The 26,805-nt window shown below is 41.5% G+C and overlaps 1 protein-coding gene across 2 annotated transcripts in view; it reads right to left on the minus strand.

Annotated features, from left to right (window-relative positions):
* Positions 1–8,334: 8,334 nt before the first annotated feature.
* The window catches only part of LOC139280807 (ELKS/Rab6-interacting/CAST family member 1-like), a 1,247,673-nt gene continuing 1,229,202 nt past the window's right edge, over positions 8,335–26,805 (minus strand). For both annotated transcript variants that reach the window (XM_070900522.1, XM_070900521.1), the window contains one exon: positions 8,335–8,478. In XM_070900522.1, the coding sequence (XP_070756623.1) occupies positions 8,341–8,478 (138 nt within the window). In that variant the 3' untranslated portion in view covers positions 8,335–8,340. The remainder of the gene's footprint in view (positions 8,479–26,805) is intronic.

Below are 26,805 nucleotides of genomic sequence, written 5' to 3' on the forward strand. Positions count from 1 at the left end.
CCCCAAGTTCAATCCCCCACCCCTGTATGTTGTGTTAGCTGATCTCAACTGGTGTGGAATTAGGATCTCTATAAGTGGCCTGACTAAGCTCAGGCTAGGAAGGGGAAAAAAACAGCCCGATTCTCGTTCCTGATCACTAACCAATAATTCTTCTGGAAATTGCACACATGGACATTATGTGATGAAAGGATTAGGGTAAGCTTTGATAGTTTCATGAACAAATCGACTGCTGACGTTCACTATGCAATTCACAAATGAAGAATGGCCACCTGGGCAAGGTCCCAGAGGCTGCATGTCCCCCGCGTATCTATACCCCACCATGTCCCCGTGTATCTAAATCTCACCATGTCCCCGTGTATCTATACCCCACTATGTCCCCGTGTATCTCTACCCCAACATGTCCCCGTGTATCTCTACCCCAACATGTCCCCGTGTATCTCTACCCCACCATGTCCCAGTCTATCTCTACCCCATCATGTCCCCGTGTATCTATATCCCACCATGTCCCCGTGTATCTTTATCCCACCATGTCCCCGTGTATCTCTACCCCACCATGTCCCCGTGTATCTATATCCACCATGTCCCCGTGTATCTAAATCTCACCATGTCCCCGTGTATCTATACCCACCATGTCCCCGTGTATCTATACCCCACCATGTCCCCGTGTATCTATACCCCACCATGTCCCCGTGTATCTATGTCCCACCATGTCCCCGTGTATCTTTATCCCACCATGTCCCCGTGTATCTTTATCCCACCATGTCCCCGTGTATCTTTATCCCACCATGTCCCCGTGTATCTCTACCCCACCATGTCCCCGTGTATCTATACCCCACCATGTCCCAGTCTATCTATATCCACCATGTCCCCGTGTATCTATACCCCACCATGTCCCCGTGTATCTATACCCCACCATGTCCCCGTGTATCTATATCCCACCATGTCCCCGTGTATCTTTATCCCACCATGTCCCCGTGTATCTTTATCCCACCATGTCCCCGTGTATTTATACCCGACTATGTCCCAGTCTATCTATACCCCACCATGTCCCCGGGTATCTATACCCCACCATGTCCCAGTCTATCTATACCCCACCATGTCCCAGTGCATCACAGCCTTCATGAAGGAAGAGAGAAAATTGGGAAGGGGTAGACAATGCAAGTTTCTGTAATGAAAGGTATGACATTTTGAAATACTGATGAAAATGTAGGTTGTGAATATGAAGGAAGGTGAATGGAGCTACATCTCTGCTTGGGGTTTGAAATGCTCAAGTCTGCCTCAGTGTCTCCTCAACCTGTCACAGATATTGTCATAGGTTCTAGTCTTTTGCTTTTTTCAACAAAAGTATACCTTACTCGTTTTAGACATTCACATGCAACAAAAGCATGGGTGTTTTTATTTTAAAAGAGCAGTGTTAGACGTGATGGTGAATCAAAGCCTTGTACTCTGAATAAATATAGGTCTCCAGGAAAACATAGGACAATATTCACCATCTATAATTCTGAGACACTTTGGTTGTGGTGAGCACTAGGTGTGGTCTAAATATACATTGCTTCCTTTTTCCAGAAAACAATCTTTAGAAGTATGCTGCAACACAGTTCAGTGTGAAAATCATCACCTTTTCAATAAAATGTTATTATCTTTCATGCGGTTATAAAGTACAGGAATGACTATCAGCTTGACATGCTAACTCAACTCTGGTATGTGTATATATATTTAAAACAAAATCTTCAATGTTTACATTTAAAGGAGCATATCGTTTGCCATCAGCAATTGTATTGCCACCAACTAACAAAACTCCCTCTGTGAAGCAGGTAAATTAGAGTAACAAGGATCTAAACACACACCTTCTGGCTGGGGAGAGCACAGCAGAGACAGGCTGCTGACTCAAAACAAAAACATTAGTGTCAAAACAAAACACATTAGTCTCTTTCAGTACATTCCCCGCTCCCTAAATTACTACTGATAAAGAAAAAGCACCCTACACCACCATTCCCTACAGTAAATTATTATGAACAGAGCAGCATCTCCCAAAATTCCATCCTAGCATATTTAGCTTTGGAAACACATTTTTTCTGACACCCGAGAAAGAACATGAACTAGATGGAAACATTCTTGTTATAAATCTGATTTACTAAAAATGACATTGAAAAAATGGATTTTAAAAAGCTCCTAAATTACTCTCAGAAAAAAAGCAGTATTACAAAAAAAATCAATGAATATCCAATATCTTATGGGCTAGTTCATTTAGTATGTATAATCTGGGGCAAAAATGTCTCAGAGGAAATCTTACCCCACTGGTATGCTGAATAAAATGTGTATTTGGAACTAGAACTTGAAAGTAGGCTCCTGTGAGCACAACACATTCTCTGCACTACTGCAGTGTCATTGTTATCTGTAATGTAGTTAGTTCATTGCTTCTACAAAATCAGTTGCCAACGATACATACGTAATATATACTAAGCTACCAATTCCCTTAACATTCTGTTTAAGAACTGGGAATTCATTTAATCTAATGTTACAACTCTATAAAACAGCAGTGTTCAGAAAATATTCTCGCTCTCATTGCAGCCTGGTCTAGTATCATAAGGTCACAAACTTTCTGCAGGGAGTGAATGAAAGAACATTGGAGATAAAGTAATTCATGGGCTGCTCTTGTGCATCTTCCATTGATCTAGTCAGAGCAGCACTGCAAAGAGATCTGGAAGCTGGTTGGCTGTCCAAGTTAGTAGCCACATTTGGTCTGTGGCCCTTAGAAGGAAGGGATCAAAACACAGAGATTTCACCTCAAAATAATCAAATTGTACATTGTAAGTATAAGGCTGTAATCTAATCTCAGGGTTTAGATAATGAAGATGAAGCTTTCCTCTCATGGTTTAAATTATAATTTCCCAACAATCACTATTTCTATATTCAGGATGTTCATGGGAGATATTTTGAGGTGCCAGACTTAATAAGAAACTCCCTGCTCAATTTACAGACCCTCTATATTCTTCTGTGAGTTACAAGGGTTTAAAAAAAGTCAACCATTATTACAAGCCTTGCAGAGGGAAATTTAAGACATTTTGTGAGGCATATTTGCATTTTATAGAGTATTAAGTTACAATTTATATCTATCAGTTAACATGAGGGAAAGCAACTGTTTACATAGAGACTTCTTTTAGAGGTACCAAACAAAACTTTAAGATTGTTATTGAAAAACGTTCTTGACACAGAAATTATGGGGTCAAGTTTCGGCCTGAGTGGCTCCTATTTTTTTTGAGCAACTGGTTTAGAATGGAATATCTTAGAAATTGCAATTCTCGGCATTTAGTTTGCTCCAGTTCTAGTTAGTTAGAACAGTTTCATTTTGGAACAGATTTTTTTTTCCAAAAGGGGGTATGTCCAGTCACTAACGCCTGTTTGAAAGTTTAGGCAGCGAAAACTTATTCCAAACTAACTTAGAATGGAGTAAGTGTAGATTTTTGTACGCTCAGAAAAACCTTACCTACACTTAGAAAATCAGGCGTAAGGAAGAGAGATTGGGGGGAGAAAGGGAAGTTTACAAACATGAAACACATCACTTTTACAAATAAAGAGCCAATATCAATAATAAATGATAAATAAATCAATAAATCAACCAATAAATCAATCAAAAAAAAAAATTTTTTTTAATCAATAAATAAAAAATTAAGTTTCTACTCATCGACTGCAGCACCGGGAGCCCTCCAACAGTGTGCTGGGACAGCCCCCCAAAGTCTCTCTCTCTCTGTCAGTGTGTCTTGCTCTCTCTCTCTATGTCTGTGTCAGTGTCTCTATCTCTGTCTGTCAGTCTCTGTGTTTCTGACAGCGGGGGGAGGGGAGAGAGGAGAGGGGGAGGAGAGGAAGGAGGGAGGGAGGAGGAAGGAGGGAAGGAGGAGGAAGGAGGGAGGGAGGGAGGAGGAAGGAGGGAGGGACGGGGAAGGAGGGAGAGGGGAGAGGGAGGGAGGGGGGGCAGAGGGAGCGAGAGGAAAGGAGAGGAGAGGAGAGAGGAGAGGAGAGGAGAGGGAGGGGGGAAGGAGAGGGAGGGGGGAAGGAGAGGGAGGGGGGAAGGAGAGGGAGGGGGGAAGGAGAGGGAGGGGGAGAGGAGAGGGAGGAGGAGAGGAGAGAGAGGAGGAGAGGGAGGGGGAGAGGAGAGGGAGGGGGAGAGGAGAGGGAGGGGGAGAGGAGAGGGAGGGAGGGGTGAAGGAGGGAGGGGGGAGAGGAGAGAGAGAGGGGAGGAGAGGGCGGAGAGGAGGAGAGGGAGAGGGGGAGGAGAGAGAGGGGGAGGAGAGAGAGGGGGAGGAGAGAGAGGGGGAGGAGAGAGAGGGGGAGGAGAGAGGGGGGAGAGAGGGGGAAGAGAGGGGGAAGAGAGGGGGGAGAGAGGGGGGGAGAGGAGAGGGAGAGGGAGGGGGGAGGAGAGGGAGGGGGAGGAGAGGGAGGGGGGAGGAGAGGGGGGGAGAGGGAGGGGTGGGAGGAGAGAGGGAGGAGGGGAGGTGAGAGAGAGGGAGGAGGGGAGGAGAGAGAGAGGGAGGAGGGGAGGAGAGAGAGAGGGGGGGGCAGGAGAGAGAGAGGGAGGGGGGGGAGGAGAGAGAGGTGGGGGGGGGGAGAGGAGAGGTGGGGGGGGGGGGGAGGGGAGAGGAGACGGACGGAGGGAGAGGGAGGAGAGGGGGGAAGGCTGAATGGGCCCGGCCAACGAGAAGAAGCCGGGCCCAAGACTTCGTGCGGGGCCCGCACCCAGCAAGATGCCGGGCGGGTGGGCCCTGCCGAAGACATGAAGAGGGAGCGGACTGGAGTTGAAGGCGGGAGGGTGGAGGGAGCCGGAGCTGAAGGGGGGGGGGGGAGCAGGGGCGGAACGGGAGGGGGAGCTGGGTGGGGGCGTGGCAGGCAGCGGAGCGGGAGCTGGGTGGGGGGGGGCGCGAGCGGCAGGCAGTGGAGCGGGAGCTGGGGGGGGGGTCAGGTGTGTGAGAGAGCCAGAGGGAGCATGAGCTGAACAGTGGGGAGCTGGAGCCGGAGCCACAGCCAGAGCAGGAGCTGGAGGAGGGAGGTGCAGTCCGATCTTTGCCGCCCCAGTGAGCCCATTCGGCCAGGGCTAGGGGAGCATGCTTCGTGCCCCTCCCACACAGTTTCGGGCGCCTGGTGTTACTGCACATGCGTGCACACTGTAGCGCGCATGTGCAGAGGCCCCGGCACTGTTTTCAGCGCAGGGACCTGGCTTCGCCCCCCACAGCTTGTGCTGCGCTGCGCCGATGGCCTGGATCGACCTGCGGGAGTGGGGAATACCGAGGTAAGTTTTTGACGTGGTTTTGAGCGCGGAATTCAGGCGTGTCTCGCGGGGCTGCACCGTTCTAGGCGCGGCCCGAAACTTGACCCCAATGAAGTGGTTTGGGCTTTTTAACTCTCCACTTTCAGTTTTCCTCAGCTTTGAACTTAATTCCCTTTGTGCAAAGTCTTCCACTGCATAAAACCATTCTTATTCACTTCTGACGAGTAACTTTGAAATCATTGTTAGGAGCCCTTTCAGTTTACTAGTCCAAAATGTAGCATTAATCGTTCTTTTATACAGATTCTCTGGGGAGGTTAACATTAGTGGTTACTGATTCCGAATTGCTACATTTTGATATCAGTAAGCTGCAGCACATCTACAGAGAAACCAGACTTCAAGGCTATTCATCGGTAATGAACATTATCTGAAGAGGAATGCCAGTGTACAGTGCACTGCTAGAATATGTTTTAAACCCAGTCAGAAGCTGAGAAAAATGTGAGGCATTGAATTAAAGCAGCCTATAAAAATTTCCACAAACATTGCAAAATGAAAATGTCAAAACTTGATGTAGTTCTGAAAGACTCAGACCACTGTGCAAAGCAGCAACAATATTTCGATCAATGTGTGCACAAAATTGATCAGTCGTATTACAGATCACCAAGGCGTTTAAAAACCAACCTTTTGTTTTCAATATCATGAGCATGTGTTTCAATGATTTCTGAAATGCCTTCAATTGCCAAATTCTCTCAGATATTTTTCCATGGCAGTTTCCCACTGCTACTCATCCCTCTCAAAGGAATTATATCAAAAAGCAGTGACAAATCTATCATTCTTTTGGTCACCATTGCACTATTTGTCCAACTTCAAAAGACTAAGGGCTGAAATTCCCAATGGCTTACCGCCCGATTTCTGGGTGGTATTGGCCATTGTGGGCGGTAATCATGTGAGCGAAAAATTCCTTACCTGAGTTACGCCGGCGGTTTCAAGGTACCGCTGGCGAGCGGACCACCGGCGTGCACCGTCCTCAGATTGCCCTGGCGCGATATTTGACTGAGCGGTGACCCGTTGGTGAGTATTAAAAAAAAACACCCACGAGGATCAGCAGAGCTGCGCGGTAGGTGAGTACCTCTGCAAGAGAAATGTTAGTAATTGGTTTTTTACTAATTATTTAAAAAAACTTGTGATTATTTAATTTAAAAGTGTCTTGGGAATGTTTTGTTGATTTTTTAGGTGATGTTTTTTCAAAAATTATTTTTATTGTTTTTCTGGTGTTAGGCCCACTGCCTCGGGGTAAATTTTTATTGATTTTTAAAATTTATCGCCCAATCGACCCTAAATTGCACTTTTTCACCCAGAATGGGGGTGCAAAGCCCATTTTTGCTCGGCAGATTTTTTTATTTTTTTGGGGGGGTGGGGGAAGTATTCGCTGGTGATAATCTTCCCAATCTTAGCAGTCTTTTGGGCGGCGATCGGGCGCTGACCGGCTGATAGGAAATTCTAGGAATATTCAAAGCTCTGACTGTTTTAATGCACTGCCTTTCAGGCAAATTACTATGCAGAAACACTGTTGCACAACTAAAACCACGCAATAAAGTAGCATCAATTCTACTGGTAATTCACAACTGTAGTGTTGCATTGGAGACAAATGTTTTAAGAGTGTAATGACAGGGAGGCAGATGCAGTCCACAAATGCAATGTTATATATATGGACTGACAAGTACAAATGTGGCAGTGCTGTGCTTTAAATATTTTTTGTTGTGTGGATCTATGCAGAATTTATGTTACAAGTGTTTTTATCTGGTACAGTGCAACCTCCATTATCCACACTCCAATTAACTCTCTTCGCAATTACCTGTTAGAATTTTCACAGGTCAATTGCTTGCACGAGAAATCACTTTGTACTACAGCCCATTAAAGCTAATCTCCCAATGAATGCAACAACAGCCCAAGAAACATGAAATTCAATTCATGTTATTTTCATTGTACTTGTCTTTATTCCCAAGCCTAATGTATTGCTGCACTATGTATGTAAAGTCAAAATTTGGTGGTTCTTGATTATCTACCAATTTCCATTGTCCACTCTTATGGCAAACAATGGAGGTTCCACTCTATTAAGAAAGCAAACTTGTAGTGTTGGTTTGAAAACTTACAGCCATGGATTTCTAAAGTTATATACCATGTCTATTAGCATTATCAACACCATCCGGAGTTCTAACAGGCCTGTGGTATAATCTTCACCTGTAAAACTGTTTTTGTGCATAGTTATCAACCCTGTCGAACCCAGAAAATGTTTAAAAATACAATTTTAAACATCTAGATCCTTTGAGGAATCTGGTAAAAAATAATATTGGACAACTGCTTCTACTGGGGAATTTAGGACAGGCACAACAATTTAAAGGATGAAAAGGCCAGTTCCAATCCCTGCCAGGAAACTGAGGACATGCAGATTGATTTGAAAGGTGAAACCACAAGTTCATCCTTCAACTAAGCTGCAATCCTCAATTCACTGGTATACGACAAAATCAGTCTATTATTGTTGTTTAACCATAGTTTTCTTTTTTTGCTCCATTGTATCTTTTAAAGAAAATGGCTGCCCAAAGACTCAAACAATGGTGGAGAGTTGGGCGACATTCCATCATCTGCCGTGCAACGAGATCTGAAATGGAACTTGACCGTTTTCAAGAGAGGTTTAATAAGCACTATTTAACCAATTTGAGTGCTATTGGAGACATTCCGGTTTGTGTGTGCTAGATAGGGAAATTTTCAGTATCAATCATATGAAGCTCAAGAGATTCCAAGAGAGTTAAGAAATTCCATATACTCACTATCTCTTTTGGATTTACAATTTGGGGGCTTCTAGTCATTTTAGGATCTATAGGATTCAACAGAAACAGTTGAAACTTGGTGCATTACCTTTTCTTACCAAAATTTGCATAGAACAATTCACTGCAATGAGTGCGGCTAATGTCACGCAACTGTAGTGTACATTTTAAAGAAAGACAAAAAATACAAATTCTAAAAAACTGCAGCAACATTGCTCATTTCTTAGCTCAGCACTGATGTCCAGACAGAGAGTCTCACGAGGATTCTTCTAAGGCATTGACTACCAGTTCAAGGATGTCAGGGCAGTGGTCTGCGATCTGCTGCAAGATGGTGTTGGCGTAGTCCTGAAGTTCTGAACTTTCTTTTTCACACTGTTCCAGCTCAACATTCAGCTTTAAAACAAAAACAGACAAAATACAACTTTGTAAGTACCTCAGCCCACCAAAGTCAGAGAGAGAAGGAACATCATGTTTATTTTACATTCTGAACACTTTTCAGTTATCACTTCACCTATATTCTTCCCTGACAAAGGAGATACGACTAGATTTCTATGCTTGGCATTTACTTTAAACAAAAATTCAGGGGACTTATGGGCAAGATTATTTGCATAACTCAATGAATGCTTGTACCCAATCTTTCACCCATTGATATTTCACTTATTCCTCTTGATGCTGTGGCCTCTTTCAGAGATGTGAAGAACACTAATAATTGTGACAATAGCATAAATGGTGTCAGCTGTTTTTTATCTCAGCAGCACATTTGCTAAGGCATGGGAAGTGCAGAGGGGGAGAACTAATCCTGCTACATTTCTTTCAATTTTCTATTGCTGAAGAGTTTAAGAAGCACAGTCTTCATGGTGATGTTTTTGTGTATGAAGGCCTCACAGTTAAAATCTCCTCACAAAGAGCACCAATGAAAACATTCCAACGGCTGATTTCAAATCCACCATCTTGAATATACAGATTGGGTGCTTTATTTACAATTCCAAAATTCCGGATATAGACTCACAATAAATCTGCTCATTACTATAGATATCTTTTGTAAACTTGAATATGTGCAATGCAAAAAAAACTGACCACATGTTCTGACAAAATGAAACATTTGTACACTTTGCCATGTTGGGTGTTTCTGCTCAGTTTCAGTGACCTCAGCAATTATGTATCTGTTGAGTTCCTGGGCACTGGCCTCCTGGTGCTTTCAGATACAACTCAAACTCTGATTGGGTCCTCACTGAAAGAAACATAATCTGAAACAACCTCAGTTTGAAATGACTGTGAGTGATGTTATCATATGAACTTAACATGGCCATATCAAATTTCTCCGCTATTTTAACAGGGGCGTTAGCCTATTTAAAATATACGGGTTAATGCCTCCATTGAGAGGAACTTTACGTGAGTGCATTAAGCTTTTATTTGATAACAATACACACAGTCATTTCCAGTCTTACGTATATAAATGTGTTCTGCGAGGCAACGCACTCTACTCATTCCTCCTTTTGACAGTAAAAAAATAAATTATTTTTCCTCCAACTTTGACCCCACGTCTCCAGAGACTAACATATGACTTCCAGTTTCCATTACTCAGGGATGCAAACATTTCACCTGCAGACTGAAAAGGCATTTGTAGAAAATGGACATACGTGACATATCTGAGGCCTGGAAATACTGTTCTGAGACCAACTCAAACTGTATACAATATTGTGCTTAATTACAGCACAGATAAAAACCCCAAGACGACCAAACAAAATACTTAAAACAGATTTTTGAAACGCAATGAAGCATACTGTTCTTATTGTTCACAGGTGTCCCTGAGCCTCTCCAGTTGATACACATTTGGCTCAGCTTCAACTAGTAACAGTAATTTTTTCACCCTCCCCCAATCCTGAGCTGTCAAAGAGTACATTATATTGAAAGATGACTGTCTCACCGTTGTAGTACAGAAAGGGGAAAAATTAAACAAATACGACCATCCAGTCAGGTAAGTGGACATATTTCCAAATCAACAAATACCATTGTCCAGAGCCACAAGGAACAGATACAGGGCCAAGCAAAAGGTCATCATTACCTGCATTTTTATCTCTCTATGGTGAACTGAACTACCATCTTCTGCATTACGCAATGTTACGGTTGAATTTACAATTGGCATTTTAATAGCCCTTTGTATGGATATATATGGAAAATGTTTACCTAATTTAATATTTTGCTTCCCCATCCCAAACTTTGTTTTGGTTAGGGCAGGCAGCTGACAAACCTTCCACCAATACTGCCAACTATTAGGAGGTGTGCAAGAGAAAGAGAATTTGTAATCAGCAGCAGGAGTGAATATCCCTTCAATTTCCCATTACCCTCCAGGAAGTGCCAGACACAGTAGCACCTCCAAAATCCACGACCTCTACCACCTAAAAGAAAAGGGTAGCAGGCGCATGGGAACGTCATCACCTGAAAGTTCCCCTTCAAGTTACACACCATCCCGACTTGGAAGTATATCGCTGTTCCTTCATCGTCGCTGGATCAAAATCCTGGAACTCCCTCCCTAACAGCACTGTGGGACTAACTTTACCACAAGGATTGCAGCGGATCAAGAAGGCGGCTCACCATCACCTTCTCAAGGGCAATTAGGGAAGGACAATAAATGCTGACCATGCCAGCAATGCCCACATCCCATGAACGAATAAAAAAAAACACAATGGCATAACAGAAATGGCAATTCTGCAGCATGGGGAATACGAAAGTGGTTCAAAGACACAAATCCCTTCTGTGGTTCCTGTGCTACCACATCAAGTGCTTCTAAATCATTGCATCTGGAATTTTTTTCTAAAATTTTAATTTCATTATTGTGTGTAGATATTATCTTCATTTCTTCACTCCTCCCTACCCACCTCACACGCATTCAAGTCTTATCACCATTCACCAAAAGAGCAGATGGGTGAACTGCTCTTGGCCCTATGCCAATGCAGCTCTGGATCTGGCTTTCAAAGACCTGTGACTATGTGCTGGAGTAACTTGCATGTAAACATTCTAAAATCTAATAAAGGTCATTCAATATGGGCCAGTGTTCAAACCTTTGGCTAAATCACATACGTTAAAATGAGAAACAAATAACATTAGATAGACCATCTTTGTTAAATAAACAAACTTAGTTGAAAACACTTAAGGGTTGAAATGTCATTGTATGCTGTTTTAAAATAACATGGGTTAACAATTTTGCAAATATACGGTAGACATAAATTTAGCTGATGTGTTCGCCAGTGCACTAAAAACAGCAGAGAACATTTGAGAATTTATCTTTTAATGTCATAATTCAGTGTTCATTATCAGCAGTTAATGTTTTATTTTCAAAGTAACCAATTTCCCCTCCTTATGTAAATCCCACATTTAGTGTGATCATACCTCTAGAAAAATGTGGGTAGCTTGATCAGTTATTGGGTAATTTACACTAAATATACTTTTTTTTAAATAAATGAAAAGTTAACTTCAGATCAATGATTCATATCTTGCAGTAATACAGGATTCCTAACATTTGCTGTTCAATTTTGCATGGAGAATATAAAGTAAAATTATAAGTAAAAAGATTGGGCAGCAACACTACAAAAGTAACAGAGCAGCCGTTGGGTGGAAAATGATCACAGTTCTTTGTGGAATCATATGGACAGTGTGACCAACGGGTTGAGTTATGAGGATGATAAAGCAAAACAGCTATGAATGCACTACAATAATCTTCTGCTAAGAATGACTATGTATTTCAATTATACTTGACTTGCTGTAGAGTATATTAATGATGATTGCACGATCCAATGCTCCCAATGGAGCCTGTTCTCTCAGAGTTGCAGGATTGCAGTCTAACCAAAAATGGATGGAAAATTCTGGACTTTGTGCCTCTAATTTCTCAAGATGTGCTCCCTGTGAGTGCTACTCTCCACTAGGAGTACCAGATCTTAGAATCACCGCCAATATCTCCTCTTCACTCCTATTATCTGCTCTGAAGTTAGAGAAGATAGATTCTAGGATATTTTCAGTAAAACATGCATCCCCTAGTAAATTGGGAAATCAATTTTGAAACAATGATGGAGGGTGGTGATTGGTCCTTCCATATTAATTGAACAATGGACAGGCAATGAATTTTAAAGACAGCTAATAACCGACTTATTTTGCTTCAATTCCTGATTTTCTCATTTTAACTTAATTTATGATTATTGTATATATTTAATTTTATTTAATATAATTAATCTTGATTTACTGATTCTACTATTGTAGAATCTTTATTGTATTTACCATGTAAATTAAATTTCTCTTTTTTTCTTGCTTGTATGTATTCGCGCGCATTTTGGCTGCTGCTTTAGACCCGAGCCAATGACTTCTTTTTACACTTCCTTCTCCTATTTCTGTTTCTCTCTTTCCCTCCCTGGTCAATATCTAAGGTCAACATGCCACCTCTCATCTATCTTCTCTCATATACTCTGTCCTTCAAAATCCTAACGCATAGAATTCATTACTCTTCAACCTTCCTACTCTCCTGCTGCCGTTCCAGGCTTGACTCCCTTTTAGACAAGCCTACAGCTTCCCTCTGTGCCTCTCTTGGCATTCTCCGAAGGGCCCACTGTGGCACTCATCGCTGTCTCCTCATAAGCAGCAACCTTAACTGTCCCATCCTAATCTCTCTGACATTACCGCCTAGTTTGCCCTGGGAAGGCTAACCTTACAAATCTCCCCCCGTGCAACTCATTCCTCCAACCAATGACCCTGTGTATTCTGGTAGTAGATCAGCCATCATGGGTGTTCTCAAAATCTCCTTCCAAAATGTCCATTCACTTTCAAACAAGGCCCTTGCCATCCATGACCTTATCATGGATGAATGCATTGACATCATTCATGCCTTTGTTACCTCTAGACTTGACTACTCCAACTCACTCCTGGCCGGCCTTTCAAATTCCACACTACGTAAACTTGAAGTCATTCAAAATTCAGCAGCCCGTGTACTAACCCGCACCAAATCAAGATCACTCATCACCCCTGTGCTTTCTGACCTACATTGGCTCCCAGTTAAACAATGCCTCGATTTCAAAATTCTCCTCCTCATTTACAAATCACTACATGGACTTGCCCCTCCCTATCTCTGTAATCATTTTCAGCCTCACAACCCCACAATATAACTGCGCTCCTCACATTCTGGCCTCTTGAACATCCCTCATTATAACTGCTCAACCATCGGTGGCTTCAGCTGCCTGGGTCCTAAGTTCTGGAATTCCCTCCCTAAACCACTACACCTCTCTTTCCTCCTTTAAAACGCTCCTTAAAACTTACCTCTTTAAACAAGCTTTTGGTCATCTGCTTTCATTTCTTCTGTTGCTCGGTGTCAAGTTTATCTGTTTGTCTGTAACACTGCTGTGAAAGCCTTGGGATGTTTTACTACATTAAAGGCGCTATATAAATAAAAGTTATTATAATAAAACTGGTTTTGTGTCAAGATATATTTTATGTAAAAAAAGATAACTACAGCCATGACAAGTCTGCTGTATAATCTGTATATTTTCTTCTCTCTCATTTTTGAAATCTCTGATCTCTGTAGTGCTTTCTTCTGTGTTCTTGTGCTACTGTGGTGCACAAGTATGATCACAAACATTCACTAGAAGGTTAATCCAAATACCTGCTGTGTTCTGTCCTGAATTACAGGGTGCTGGTTGGGGACAGAGGGAGAGGAGAAGGAGGTGACAGCTATTTGCAGCTGGCTCTCACGGACCTTCAGTGTCAAGTTAATGGAACCAAATTTACTGCAGAAATCACCCAACATATCGCCATTTATAACACCTCATTGGCAAAGAGTCAAAATATTTGTATAGTCTAATTTACGACTAATGGTAACTTCAGAGAAGAATTTACAGCCTTAACTACGAGAAGCTACAATGAGAGAAAAAATTCACTCTTGGTGCTGATTACAAAGTCTCTTGCTCCATTACTACCCCTATGCTTTCTTCCTCAATAGGTCTTTCCTATTCAAATTGTGTTTTTCTTTTTAGTTGAGGATTGCTTTGCTTGAACATCATAAATAGGGATGAGTGAACAGCGTTGGGTCACCGACTTCATTCGATGTGAACTGAGTCAAGCATATTTAATCTGGACAACTGGAATCGCTATTCTCTTTCAAATTAAAGTCCTAACACTAAGTTTTAGTTTTCCAGTTAAGGGGTCGAACAGAATGAAGATTGAACAGCCAAAGATTGACAGCTCTTCTTGCAAAATTCTCATCCTTGTTTTCAAATCCCTCCATGGCCTCGCCCCTCCCTATCTCTGTAAACTCTTTCAGCCTCACAACCTCCCGAGATGTCTGCACTCCTCTAATTCTACCCTCTTGAGCATCCCTGATTATAATCGCTCCACATTAGTGCCGTGCCTTCTGTTGCCCAGGCCCTAAACTCTGGAATTCACTGACTAAACCTCTCCGCCTCTTTACCTCTCATTCCTCCTTCAATACGCTCCTTAAAACCTACCTCTTTCATCAAGCCTCCTGCTCCAATTTCTCCTTATGCAGCTCGGTGTCAATTAAATAAAAAAATCTCATAATGCTCCTGTGAAGCGCCTTGGGATGTTTCACTACGTTAAAGGCGCTATATAAATACAAGTTATTGTTGTCGGTAAATGGTGCAGTTCTATTAATACACCAAAAATAAGCAAAATAAGGATGTCCAGTCCTCCACCTGTGAATAACCCGATTTAAAATGAATGAAAATTACGTATGAAAAGCTTGTAAAACATACCTACTAGTGCCTGTGCGACTAAGAAAATAAGCGCAATTTGAAGAGCCTTCTGAATCAGTGTAATCGGCGGAATCTTGCAATTTCGACCTGGATGGGTGGCCAGTTTTGTGGCGGGGCCTGATCTAGTGAATTGAACCTTAAACCAGCGTAAAAGATTGAGGAAAATACAATACTTAAGTTGTTTTTGGTGTAAGTTGTGTTGGTGACGCCCAGGATTCATCAGCAGCTCGCCGGTCTCATTTAAATGAGACTCAACGCCCAATAACACCAGTGCATTGGGCCTACCTGTTCCAGCCCAGGTCGCACCAGCACAAACCATTTTCTAGCCCAATCAATAATTGAAGAATTGCTTTATCTTTTTAATTTTTATTTTCCCTGCCTTTGTACTTGCTTAAAACCTGTTACACCTGCAACTATTTCCAGTTCTGATGAAAGGTCATTGACCTGAAATGTTAACTCTGTTTCTCTCTCTCCTCAGATGCTGCCTGACCTGCTGAGTATTTCCAGCATTAGCATTTTCTGTTTTTATTTAGATTTTCAGCATCCACAGTATTTTGGTTTTTTATAATTCTTGAATAATTGCTGTTTCAATATTGGTCCAACAGTGAGAGCGATGTATGTAAGCCAATTTGATGATTTTAAATGTTCAGTGAATCGGGCCTGTGGGTCCATCCCAGATGGAACAGCAAGATCTGGTTCTGCAATTCTGCTCTCTTTGCAGGGCTAATACCCTTGTAGCACCATTAATGGCACCCACTCCTAATACTGAAATGACTCCATCCCCAAGATTTGGCACGAGGTCAGATGGGTGCACTGAAATCCCACTCTGCCACACTTTCTGGAGTGTAATATCTAGGCTCTTGGTTCCAAGTCTTATCTGGAGTGTATATTACGAATTCACTCAAACTTCCAATTTTCTCTCTCTCCCGATGTGAAAATGCTTTGGTCTCTACTCTGTATCTGCCTTGATTGCTCAGCTCAGATTGGATGTTGATGATGTGTGAGAATCACTGGTGCAAGCTTGCATCCTACCAGCCTGTAGCTGAGTGTGTTGAGCTAGAAAAAGAAGAGTCTTTTTAGTCACTTTTGATGGGAGCAACCTGAATTTGTGCTCATCATAGAAAAGGAAATGGAGTAAATCACGCTGTTTATTCAGAATGAGCATCAAGTACTCCCAGATCAGATGCAACACTGGTTACATTCAGGGCAAAGCTACCTATAGTTTGCCTGATATATCCCAACAATGTGCATTACCCCCATCTCAAAACAAAACCTCTTACTACATTACTGTGACATTTTTTTTTATCCACATCAGCCATCCTTATGGCTTCTCTTAGTAAGAGAGTCAACTTCATGTCCAGATGTGGTGAATTATTGGCAGTTTTGTGCTTTGCATTTGTTGTATCCATTAGGAACTTAGCTGACATGATAAGGCTCAAACCTTCAAACCCACTGTGTAAGTCACTCTTTCCTGCCAATTTTGACAGAACCTCTAAACTTAATTTACAAGCAGCCTATGTACCAATAACTTGAATGAAGAATTCAAGGTTACAGGTCAGCTCTTGTAACAGGATTGAAATGCTAAATCAATTTGTGTTCTAACTTATATATGTAAACCTGATAATAGTTCTTGAGGTCTGTCATTATGTGATCTGTCAACTGCGCTAGGATCACTCAAAATGCAACTAAATACTGTTAAAGACTCTTTCATTGGCAATGAATAAACACACACAAGCTGTAAAGAAACACTTATTCTCTCTATTTAGTACCTCTCTTAATTTAATTAAATACAGTAATCCAGTTTTGGATTTTGTTCCCACAGATTAAAATATCACTGGATCTCCTCGACTGCATTATTGTCTTGTGACGATAATGATTAACAAATAATTACTCAAACTATTAAACAGTTTTATATACATGTAATAAATAAACTTTCAGTGATATGCCGCTGGAATTTAATTTGAACAAATATTTATGCTCATTTCTAGTCTTTGCAGCTGTTAAAGAATGTTCAGGAAAACAACAAAATGTACACAAGACAGAAGATATCAGACATATATTGTGGGAAGGTACATGTTTAGGGGAACTTTAATTAAACAGTGTGGCTTAGCACACTCAAGGCCAGTAATATCCCCACTATGACTCACTCCTCCAGAGCTTGATCCGTGCCAATAACAACTAGGCAATGACTCCACCCACAGTCTCCCAAAAAACTTCCAAATTCTGTCCAATTTAGATTGGAACACTTTTCAGCTACATCTGAATCCTGATAAATGCATACCTAAGTTTGCCAAGCAATTTTATGCTTGGATCAGTATTTTGTAATGCTGCAAATGAAAAATGAACAACTTGTAATATTAGTTAATCAGTAATGCTGAAACTGATTCACAAGTTTAACCCCCAAAAAATGGCTTCCATTTAAAAAAAAATCTTTCAGAAGGCAAGGCAAGGCAAGTGTGTGAAGTGATCGACATGCTGTGCTGACAGTGTTCAATTAGGCTGAGCAATCAAAACACACATAATTGGAGCAGCCGTTTCTGCTCAGAGCAAGACTATACTTTAAGTGTAATGCCTGGATCAGGAATTCTATAGAATGGGAGTTAACAGGAAGTGATTTTATACATTGGAATGCTCTCCTTGGATCAGCCATGCATTTATCTAGAGTCAACTGTGGTGAAGGCAGGATAACTGATGGCATTTCGGAGTGCCAGTTTTGTCGGTGTTTTTATGTATAGATCATGATTTGTTCTTTTGATTGCAGCAACAGAAATAATTACGATAATAAATCTTGCATTATTTCATTGGTGAGTTACACTCAGTAATGGGCTGGCCGGGAACGGGGAATGGGGGGGGGGCGTGGGTGGATAATTTAACCCTCTGAAAAAATTCTGTATCAAAATATAATCCAAGGCTGACTCAGAGGTAAATTCACTGTATGTAGCCACATTTTCCAGGAAGGTCACAGATTTATTCCCCAATCTGTGTCGATCACTTTTCACACAATTACATTAGCTTCTGAAAGTTTAAATTTTTTTGTAACTTACCAGTTCGCATAGTGGTAGGGAAGTGACAGTTGACTCATAAAAGGAAAAAAATCAGACATGGTTCCCACTCAGCAACACCTGAAGTGAAGCCACAGCATCTCCCAAACCTGTGACCTCTACCACCTAGAAGGACAAGGACAGCAGGCGCATGGGATCACCAATACCCCCAATTTCCCCTCCAAGTAACACACCATCCTGACTTGGAAATATATCGCTGCTCCTTCATCATCTCTGGATCAAAATCCTGGCACTCCCTCGCTAACAGCACTGTGGGAGCACCTTCACCTCACGGACTCCAGTGAATCAAGAAGGTGGCTCACCACCACCTTCTCAAGAGCAATTAGGGATGGGCAATAAATGCTGGCCTTGCCAGCGACACCCACATCACATGAATGAATTAACAAAATCATCGAGTAAGGACAGGATTAGGCTTAGCTGGAATGCCCTTCAGAGTCAGATAGCTTGCCAAGTTCCCTCACTGCCAAGACTTACATATTCACAATGATCATTAGAGTAAGTTATCAGACAGTGAGATTAATGGCTGCTTACGGAACTGTACCCCAGTGAATGCCTTCAGGAGAGCAGAGGAACAGTGAAAATTGGCAAAGAAATATCAGACAGAAATAAATTCAGATAGTTTAAACAAATATATTGCATGAATACTAGGAAATAAGAAATATCAAATGCATTGAGAAGTGGAGAGATACAATAACAGTCTATCTCTTTGATTCTCCATGGAGTTAGTACCCATTCTCAAGTACCATCACAGTAATGCAACAAAAGGCCAGACACTTCTCCTAGAGAGGAGGAGTAATCTTTCAACTGCTGTTGTGATTCCCTGTGTATGTAGATTTGCAAAAGGTGGTTCATTAGTTCCCTCATAGGAAGCTTGTTGAGAAAATTAAGATACCCTGTATTAAAGTGAGTGTACCAGCATGGATATGAAATTGGTTAAAGGACAGAAAACTGAACACCACCACCTCCACGTTCCCCTCCAAGTCACACACAATTCTGACTTGAAAGTATATCGCTGTTCCTTCATTGTAGCTGGATCAAAAGCCTGGAACTCCCTTCCTAACAGCACTATGGGAGCACCTTCACCTCACGGACTGCAGTGGTTCAAGAAGGCGGCTCGCCACCATCTTCTCAAGGGCAATTAATGATGGGCAATAAATGCTGGCCTTGCCAGTGATGCCCACATCCCATGAACGAATATTTTTTTTAAAGAATGTAAATGGTAGTGTTCCCCCATGGGTCAGTATTTGGGTATTGCTCTTCTCAAATAAAGTGTGAAGTAATACATTTTGGAAAAAGAATGAGAAGGCATATACCTAAATGGTAAAACTTTAAATGGAGCAAAAAAGCAAAGAGACAGGGAATCAGATACACAAGTATTTAAAAGTTGGAGGGCAAATCGCTAAAGATGTAAAAAAAGGATATGGGATTATAGGTTTTATAAATAGGGATAAAGAACACAAAAGGCATTAGTTAAGTTGCCTTTCGAATATGGTAGCCAGATTTGGGCACCCTACATTAGGAAAGATGTCAAGGCCATGGACAGGGTGTAGAACAGATAAATGGAATCAGGGATGAGAGGCTTTCGTTATGAGGAGAGACTACAGAAACTGGGGCTTTTTTTCATTCGAACAAAGAGATCTGATAGCAGTGTGGAAAATTATGAGATGTTTTAATAAGATAAATCTGGAAAAACAATTTCCACTGGTCAGTGATCTAGTGATTAGAGGGCTTAAGTTTAAGATCGTAACCAAAAGAATGAAGGAAGAGGTGGGGTTTCAGGACATGGAATGTTGACCAGAAAAAAATGGAAGCAGAAAGTATTATAGCAATCAAATGTGGATAAATATTTTGAAAATAAAAATGTTAAAGGGTATGGAGAAAGGGCAGGGAAATGGGACTCAGTGAATAGCTCATTCAGAGAGCTGGCACAGGTCTGATGAGGCAAAATGTCCTCCTTCTGTGCTGTAAAATTTTAGGATTCCTACTGACTAGTTATAGATTAGTATTTACAGGACTGTACTCTTTCTGGAGAATCACGTGTGTCTCAGGGCAACCTAAATGAGGGAAATGGGAGGAAGGCTCAAGAATTAAGTTGCAGTTAAAAGTTTTGTGGTTCTGTAATTTTTTTGAACTCTGTTTTATTGCTGCCATTATTAGAAATTTGTCCCCCCCCAAAATTTTGCAGATACCACAGGAAAAGAGATCTCGAATAGTAAAAACCGGAGTGGGTTACCTTGCCTTCCCAGGTAAGGTCACTGAAGAGGAGTTTGTTGTATTAAAGGAGAATGTCTACCTAGGTTGTGCTCTGTTATTGATGCAGATTAGAGCCATACCACAGGAAAGTGTGCATTTATTTTGTGCTGATTTATTCATCAGGTCATGATTATTGGCAAAATCATGTAGGGGCAAATAGATCTGATGTGTTATGATGTTCCAAAATCAGAAGGATGATGGAGAAGTAGCTAAGACAGTGATGACATAGGTAGACTGTGTTAAATAGAAGACAATGTCAGTGATCAGTTGTGCCCTTACTCTTTACAGCAATGATGAAGGAGTCCTTAAGTGATTGTCAGCATGATGTTCTCCTTCCTTGTACTTTTGTCCCCACAGCTGCTCGGTCCACCTCCCAGCAATGTCCAAGTCTAGGCGTTATAATATGGCAAAGTTATGCAGGGCACAGTGGGACCACAGCAAAACTGGGCATGTTGGAGAATACTGCAGAGCCCCTCCTGACCTGACAAGGCAGCAAAAGTGTCCCTTTAAGACTCCACTGGTCCTCTCAATGACCACTTCAATGAAAGGTATGTAGCACTCCTCTGCTGTTGTTGGGATCACTCAGTGGGATCATTATCCATGGAACAGTGGGTACGTCTCTGAAGGCATCTACTGATATAATTTTCCTCATTGAAAAGATCAGGGAGAACTGAATTTCAATGAATGAATGCATATCTCATATCGACGTGCAGGATTTGTTGCATGCTGTCATACACATTCTGTACATTTAAGGAGTGGAAGCCTTTTCTGTTGAGCAAGTTAAAGGGATTGACAGTAGGAGCTTAAAAAAAACAATGTGGGTGCCATCTATTCTGCCCTAGACCTTGGGAAAAGCAGCAATCATGTAAAACTGGAATGCCCAATCTTGCTATTGCTTTGTTATGAAGCCAAACTCAAATAATCCCCCAGCTCTCCTGTAAAGTCCAACAGTCACTTGACGAATATATACTTATACTGCCTGATATTACAGAGATACCTGTGTTTGGTTGAAATGACCTTGTGGCATAGAGTACCGCTATCAGCTTCATAGCCAGAGTGAGCAAATGTGGGAAGATCACCAGGGCTTCAGGTGATCATGCAATAGGTAGCAGAGTTCCTCTAAGGATACACAGCTCCTCATTAAGGTCCTCTATAGTCTTTGGGGTGGGTGAGGGGTAATATTTGGTGGGGTCCATTCCCCCTAAATGTTGCCTCATTCTCCCCCATTCTCAAACAGTGTAAACTGCATTTACGCTGTTTCTCTATGGCTTCCATAGATCTTCCGCCAAAGTTATGGCACACAATTGGGAGAATCTCCCCCTCCCGAAAATTCAATCCTCTAGTGCTCATCATTTCTGATGCTGGAGAGTTGTGGGGTTTTGCAGCACTGAGGATCGTCCTCAGATTTGGTACCACTGGAAGGATTTGGCAGCAGGAAATGAGGTCCTGCAATTTTGCAGCAGTATGGTTTGACAGCATTTGGAGAAGGGGGAGAGGGAAGAGTTGTTCTGTGCAATACTGTGGAAGGGGAACTTGGAGTTTGGCAGAAGTGAGATACAGAATATGGTGTTTGACTTGCTAATAGATTTCTATGACAGCACCAGTTTCTACATTTCTAATACATCATTGCAATTATTTTGTGATTAGTTCTTGGAAAAATTATGTTTTTGTTAGATAAATACATATCACCGATGCATAAATAAATGCACATATTCCACTCTATTTCTGGCTCTCTAAAATTGTAAATAAAGCAACCATAAAAATAAAATGTTATTAAAACCATATAATGTCATTTTTAGACAGCAAAATTCAATCAGCAATTTTTGCATCTATGTGGCAGGGAACAGGGCTAGCAATCAAACATCGTCTGTAAATGATTAGTCTTCTTTTCAATTTCAAACACATAGAATTAACTCAAAAAGCCTTATTTGTTTGAAAAATTAGGCCCAGAGTACTTCTGGATAAAAATCAAACAACAAAATGTTTTATATTATCAGATTAATACACAAAAAAAACCCTTAAACAGTTGGTGGTATTTTCCACTCAACAGCTAATAATTAGCATTTCACTCACTTACAGCAGCTGTGTAAACAATTCTTACATAGTGATTAAGTGCAGACAATGGGACTCTGTTTCTCTGTCTCTCTCAGCCTGACACTTTACAAATTTAAAAAAATGAAGTTAATAGCTTTTATTCAAAAGTTCAGTTGAAAACCTACTCAAATTTATAATTTCATCAAATTATATCAAAGGCAAACAAATGCTGTTTTTCACAAGAGACACAATTTCTCTTTTCCACAGAGATAAGTAAATAATCAAAATGTTTATAATTTGAACATAAATGCAGGAACAGGTGTGTAATTAGCAGTCTGTCATATCTGACGTCTGTTTTTGTTTCTCTCACACAGCGAGCCTGCCTGTTTAAAAAATTCTCAACATAAACTTTACCTGATTAAAGCCTTTGGAACTTGTTCTCTAGCTTTTTTGAATACATTTTTAAAACAATCAAGCAGATAGTATTGGAGGCTGAAGAGAAAAAAATCCAGTTGTTTTGACTGAATGCTGCTGATGCATCCTGGGAAACTGCACATTGTACATGCTCAGAATGTACTGATCTTCCTTCAGTGAAAGCAGTCACAGCTCGAGTCAAAAATATTAAGTCTAATCCCAGAGCTTTGAGGCAGATTGAGGCCTTCAAGTAAAAACTATAATGAAGGTATTAAAAGACACGAAAGGCTTAAGATACAACCAATCCTGAATGACTTGTCAGGAGAACACACCAATAAAAGAAAGGAGGTGGTAAACCAATCAAATCACTTCAAACTATTTCTGAAAACTTTCTTGCCTGCTTTTTTTGTCTCAGTAACTGTAATTTCTAATATTCAAACTAAGCAAAAACAGAATAATTTACCCAATGAATTATGTTTCCTGTCTTTTAATATTATGGCTTTAATTAAAATCTTCAAACTGTCTCAAAAACCTAGGATTCAACTGGATATTTTCCCCACAACAGTTGAAGGGAATTACCCCCCGATCTCTGCATTATGAATAATTGCAATTTGTAGAATTTTTCAGAATCCATTAGTAGGTTTCTCTGGGCTAAAATAGAAGAATGTCTCCCCTCAAGCTGAGAGACATCTTCCTAAAGAAAAAAATTGGAGATTTAATTCTCAAAGACATATTTCAGATAATTTTTGCATTAAAATATTAACAATTTCTACTTTTCTATTATTAACAGACCAAATTTAACTCCATCAGTTAGGGAGCACCAGTGATTTACAGCACCTGTAGTTTCTTGTGTTAACACTTAGAAGGCAAAACAAAGATTGTTTATTGAGAGCGGATTTGTTTTCCTCAGTGGAAATTTAAGTACTTCAGTTTGTTTTTTGCAAATAGTTTAAGATCCCAGGTCCTGGGACTAGTCCCAATGCAAATCAGAACCCCCGAATGCACAGCTTCTAGATACTGGACCCCAAGACCACATCCCAATACATCCAGACTATGGGCTCCCTTTTCAGTGTTCCCAGATTCCAGGGCCACTCCCAATACTGATAAAAGTGTCCCTGATAATACTAATTGGCAGAATACCCCTGTTTTTAAGTCAAACTTCTGATTCACAATGAGCATGTGACATCAGCTAGTAATATATTAAAAATGATGTCTAGTGTGCACTTTTAATCTTTTAAACCACACTGCCATCACAACAACAACAACTTGTATTTATATAGAGCCTTTAACGTATTGAAACGTCCCAAGGCGCTTCGCTGGAGTATAATGAGATAAAAAGATTTGACAACGAGTCGCATAAGGAGAAGTTAGGGCTTGTGACCAAAAGCTTGGTCAAAGAGATAGGTTTTAAAGAGCATCTTGAAGGAAGAAAGAGAGATAGAGAGGCAGAGAGTTGAGGCAGGGAATTCCAGACCTTAGGGCCTAGGCGAGAGAAGGCACGGCAACCAATGGTTGGGGGATTATAATCAGGGATGCTCAAGAGGGCAGAATTAGAGGACGCAGACATCTCGGGGGGGGGGGGGGAGATTACAGAGATAGGGAGGGGTGAGGCCATGGAGGGAATTGAATAAAAGAATGGGAATTTTGAAATCGAGTCGTTGCTTAACTGGGAGCCAATGTAGGTCAACGAACAAAGGGGTGGGTGATGCGTGAGCAGGACGTGGTGCGAGTTAGGACATGGGCAGCCGTGTTTCTGCTCATCCAGAACTGGCTGTCAAACAAACAGTCTGACTATTTAGAGACCGTGGAGGGGTCGAGAGAAGTGACAGTGAGGTAGAGCTGGATATCATCAGCGTACGTGTGGAAATTGACGCTGTGTATTCGGATGATGTCGCCAGGGGAAAAATGTGGATGAGAAATAGGAGGGGGCCAAGGATAGATCCTTGGGGGACACCAGAGGTAACGATGTGGGGGTGGGAAGAAAATCAAGTGATTCTATGGCTACGATTAGATAGAGAAGAATGAAACCAGGCGAGCGCAGTCCCACCCAGCTGGACGACGGTGGAGAGGCGTTGGAGAAGGCTGCAGATAAGTCAAGAAGGACGAGGAGGGATAGTTTGCCTTTGTCACAGTCACAGTCACAAAGGATGTCATTTGTGACTTTGATGAGAGCTGTTCGGTACTGTGGCAGGCTCGGAAACCGGATTGGAGGGACTCAAACATGGAATTACAGGAAAGGTGGACACGGATTTGAGAGGCGAGAAAACATTCAAGGACTTTGGAGATGACTGGGAGGTTGGAGATGGGGCGGTAGTTTGTAAGGACGGAGGGGTCGAGTGTTGGTTTTTGGAGGAGAGGTGTGGTGACGGTACATTTGAGGGAGAGTGGAACAGTACCTGAGGAGAGAGAATCATTAACAATGTCAGCTAACATGGGAGCCAGAAAAGGAAGTTGTGTGGTCAGCAGTTTGGTGGGAATAGGGTCAGGGGAGCAGGATGTGGGCCTCATGGACAGGATGAGCTTGGAAATGTCATGGGGGGAGATCTGAGAGAAACTGGAAAAAGATGCGAGGTCAAGGCAATTTAGAGGAAGTTTGGCCCGGGGGCTCGGGGAAGGAAGGGAAGAGGTAGAGGAGGCTGAAAGGATGGTCTCAATCTTAGAGACAAAGAAGTCCATGAGCTCCTCACACTTATTGTCAAAGATGAGGGTGGAGACTGGGGAGAGGAGTATAAAAAGTGGAGAGCAGTGGAGAAAAGAAACCAGGGTTTACATTCCAGAATGATTCTGGAAGTGAGCAATTTTGGCAGATGAGAGCAGGACCTGATAATGCTTTATGATGCAGCCAGATCTGGCGGTGAATGGCTAAACCAGTTGTCTGCCATATCCGTGTCTCTTGAACTTAAGGGAGCGACGATCTCGCTGTCCTCTTCTACTCTCCCTCCTATTTATTTATTTCCATTTGTGTGGGTGGGGCAGATCACTCTCAGAAATAACTTTTTAATCATCTTAGCCCAGTTTCCCCTTCAAAAATTTCTAAATCCACCATAGCTGATGTCATGACAAATTCATGTTCCACTATAGTACCATTGTAACTAGTTCTTTTTTGTGTGTCACATACGGGGCCAGTGGATGTGGAGCTTTCATAAAAAAACAAACTGAATTCATCTGAAACCAATAACAATCCTACAAACCATTATAATAAAAAGGAATTTAGCTTATTCAGTCATCTTGAAGCAGTGGCTCTGGTCACTAAATTATAGTTTTTTTCCCAATTGTACATTGTTTCTGTTACCAACTTTTTGGGGGGCTGTGCTAACTGTTCTGAAGTTGTTTTTCAGCTCTGTAAATGGAAATGTATATGAATTAAAGATACATAGAGCTTTAATTCACGTAACATAGAACATAGCACAGGAGGTGGCCATTTGGCTCACTGTGTCGGTGCAGGCTCTTTGTTCAACCAATCCAAAACGAAATCCCATTTCCCTGCACTCTTCCCATAGCCCTGTATCTTCCTCTGCTTTAAATGTTCATCTGCTCTTCCATGAAAAGATGCCTCAACCACTACCTGTGGCAAAGAATTCAAAACCCTAACAACTCTCTTTAAAATATTTTTTTCCACATTTCTCTCCTTACTTGCTTGATAACTATTTTAAATTGATGACCCTTCATCACTGTCTCCCCAACAGAGGAATTAGTCTTTCCCTATTCACACAATCACAATCTTCATTATTTGAAAAACCTCTATTAAATCATTCCTTAGCCTTCTCTGCCCCAAAATAGTCCAAATATCTTAAGGCTCTCCTCTTAGCTAGTTACCCAGCCTAGGCACCATGCTGGTGCAATTGCACTGTATTCTCTCTATGGGTTTTGTCTTTTCCATAATGGGGCACCGAAAACTGTGGCCTAAACAAAGTTTTGTACAGATTTATCATTACTTCTTTACACTTGTACTCTATACCCTTGTTTACAAACCCCAAAATGCTGCAGGTCTTTTTTTATGACTTTATCTATCTGCACTCACACTTTCAGGAAATTATTTATTTTGCTTTTCCAAACTGTACTCCAAACTCACCTCCCACTCATCCACATACAATTGCATCTTCCACCTACATGTCCATTCGCTGTCTGTGTCTTCCAGAGTCCTCCTCGCTGTTTCCCAAACCTCCTATTTTTGCATCATCAGCAAACTGAGATTGTGCTCTTTA

This window comes from Pristiophorus japonicus, chromosome 15 (genome assembly GCF_044704955.1).
Source record: "Pristiophorus japonicus isolate sPriJap1 chromosome 15, sPriJap1.hap1, whole genome shotgun sequence".
In the NCBI taxonomy this organism is placed as follows: Eukaryota; Metazoa; Chordata; class Chondrichthyes; family Pristiophoridae; genus Pristiophorus; species Pristiophorus japonicus.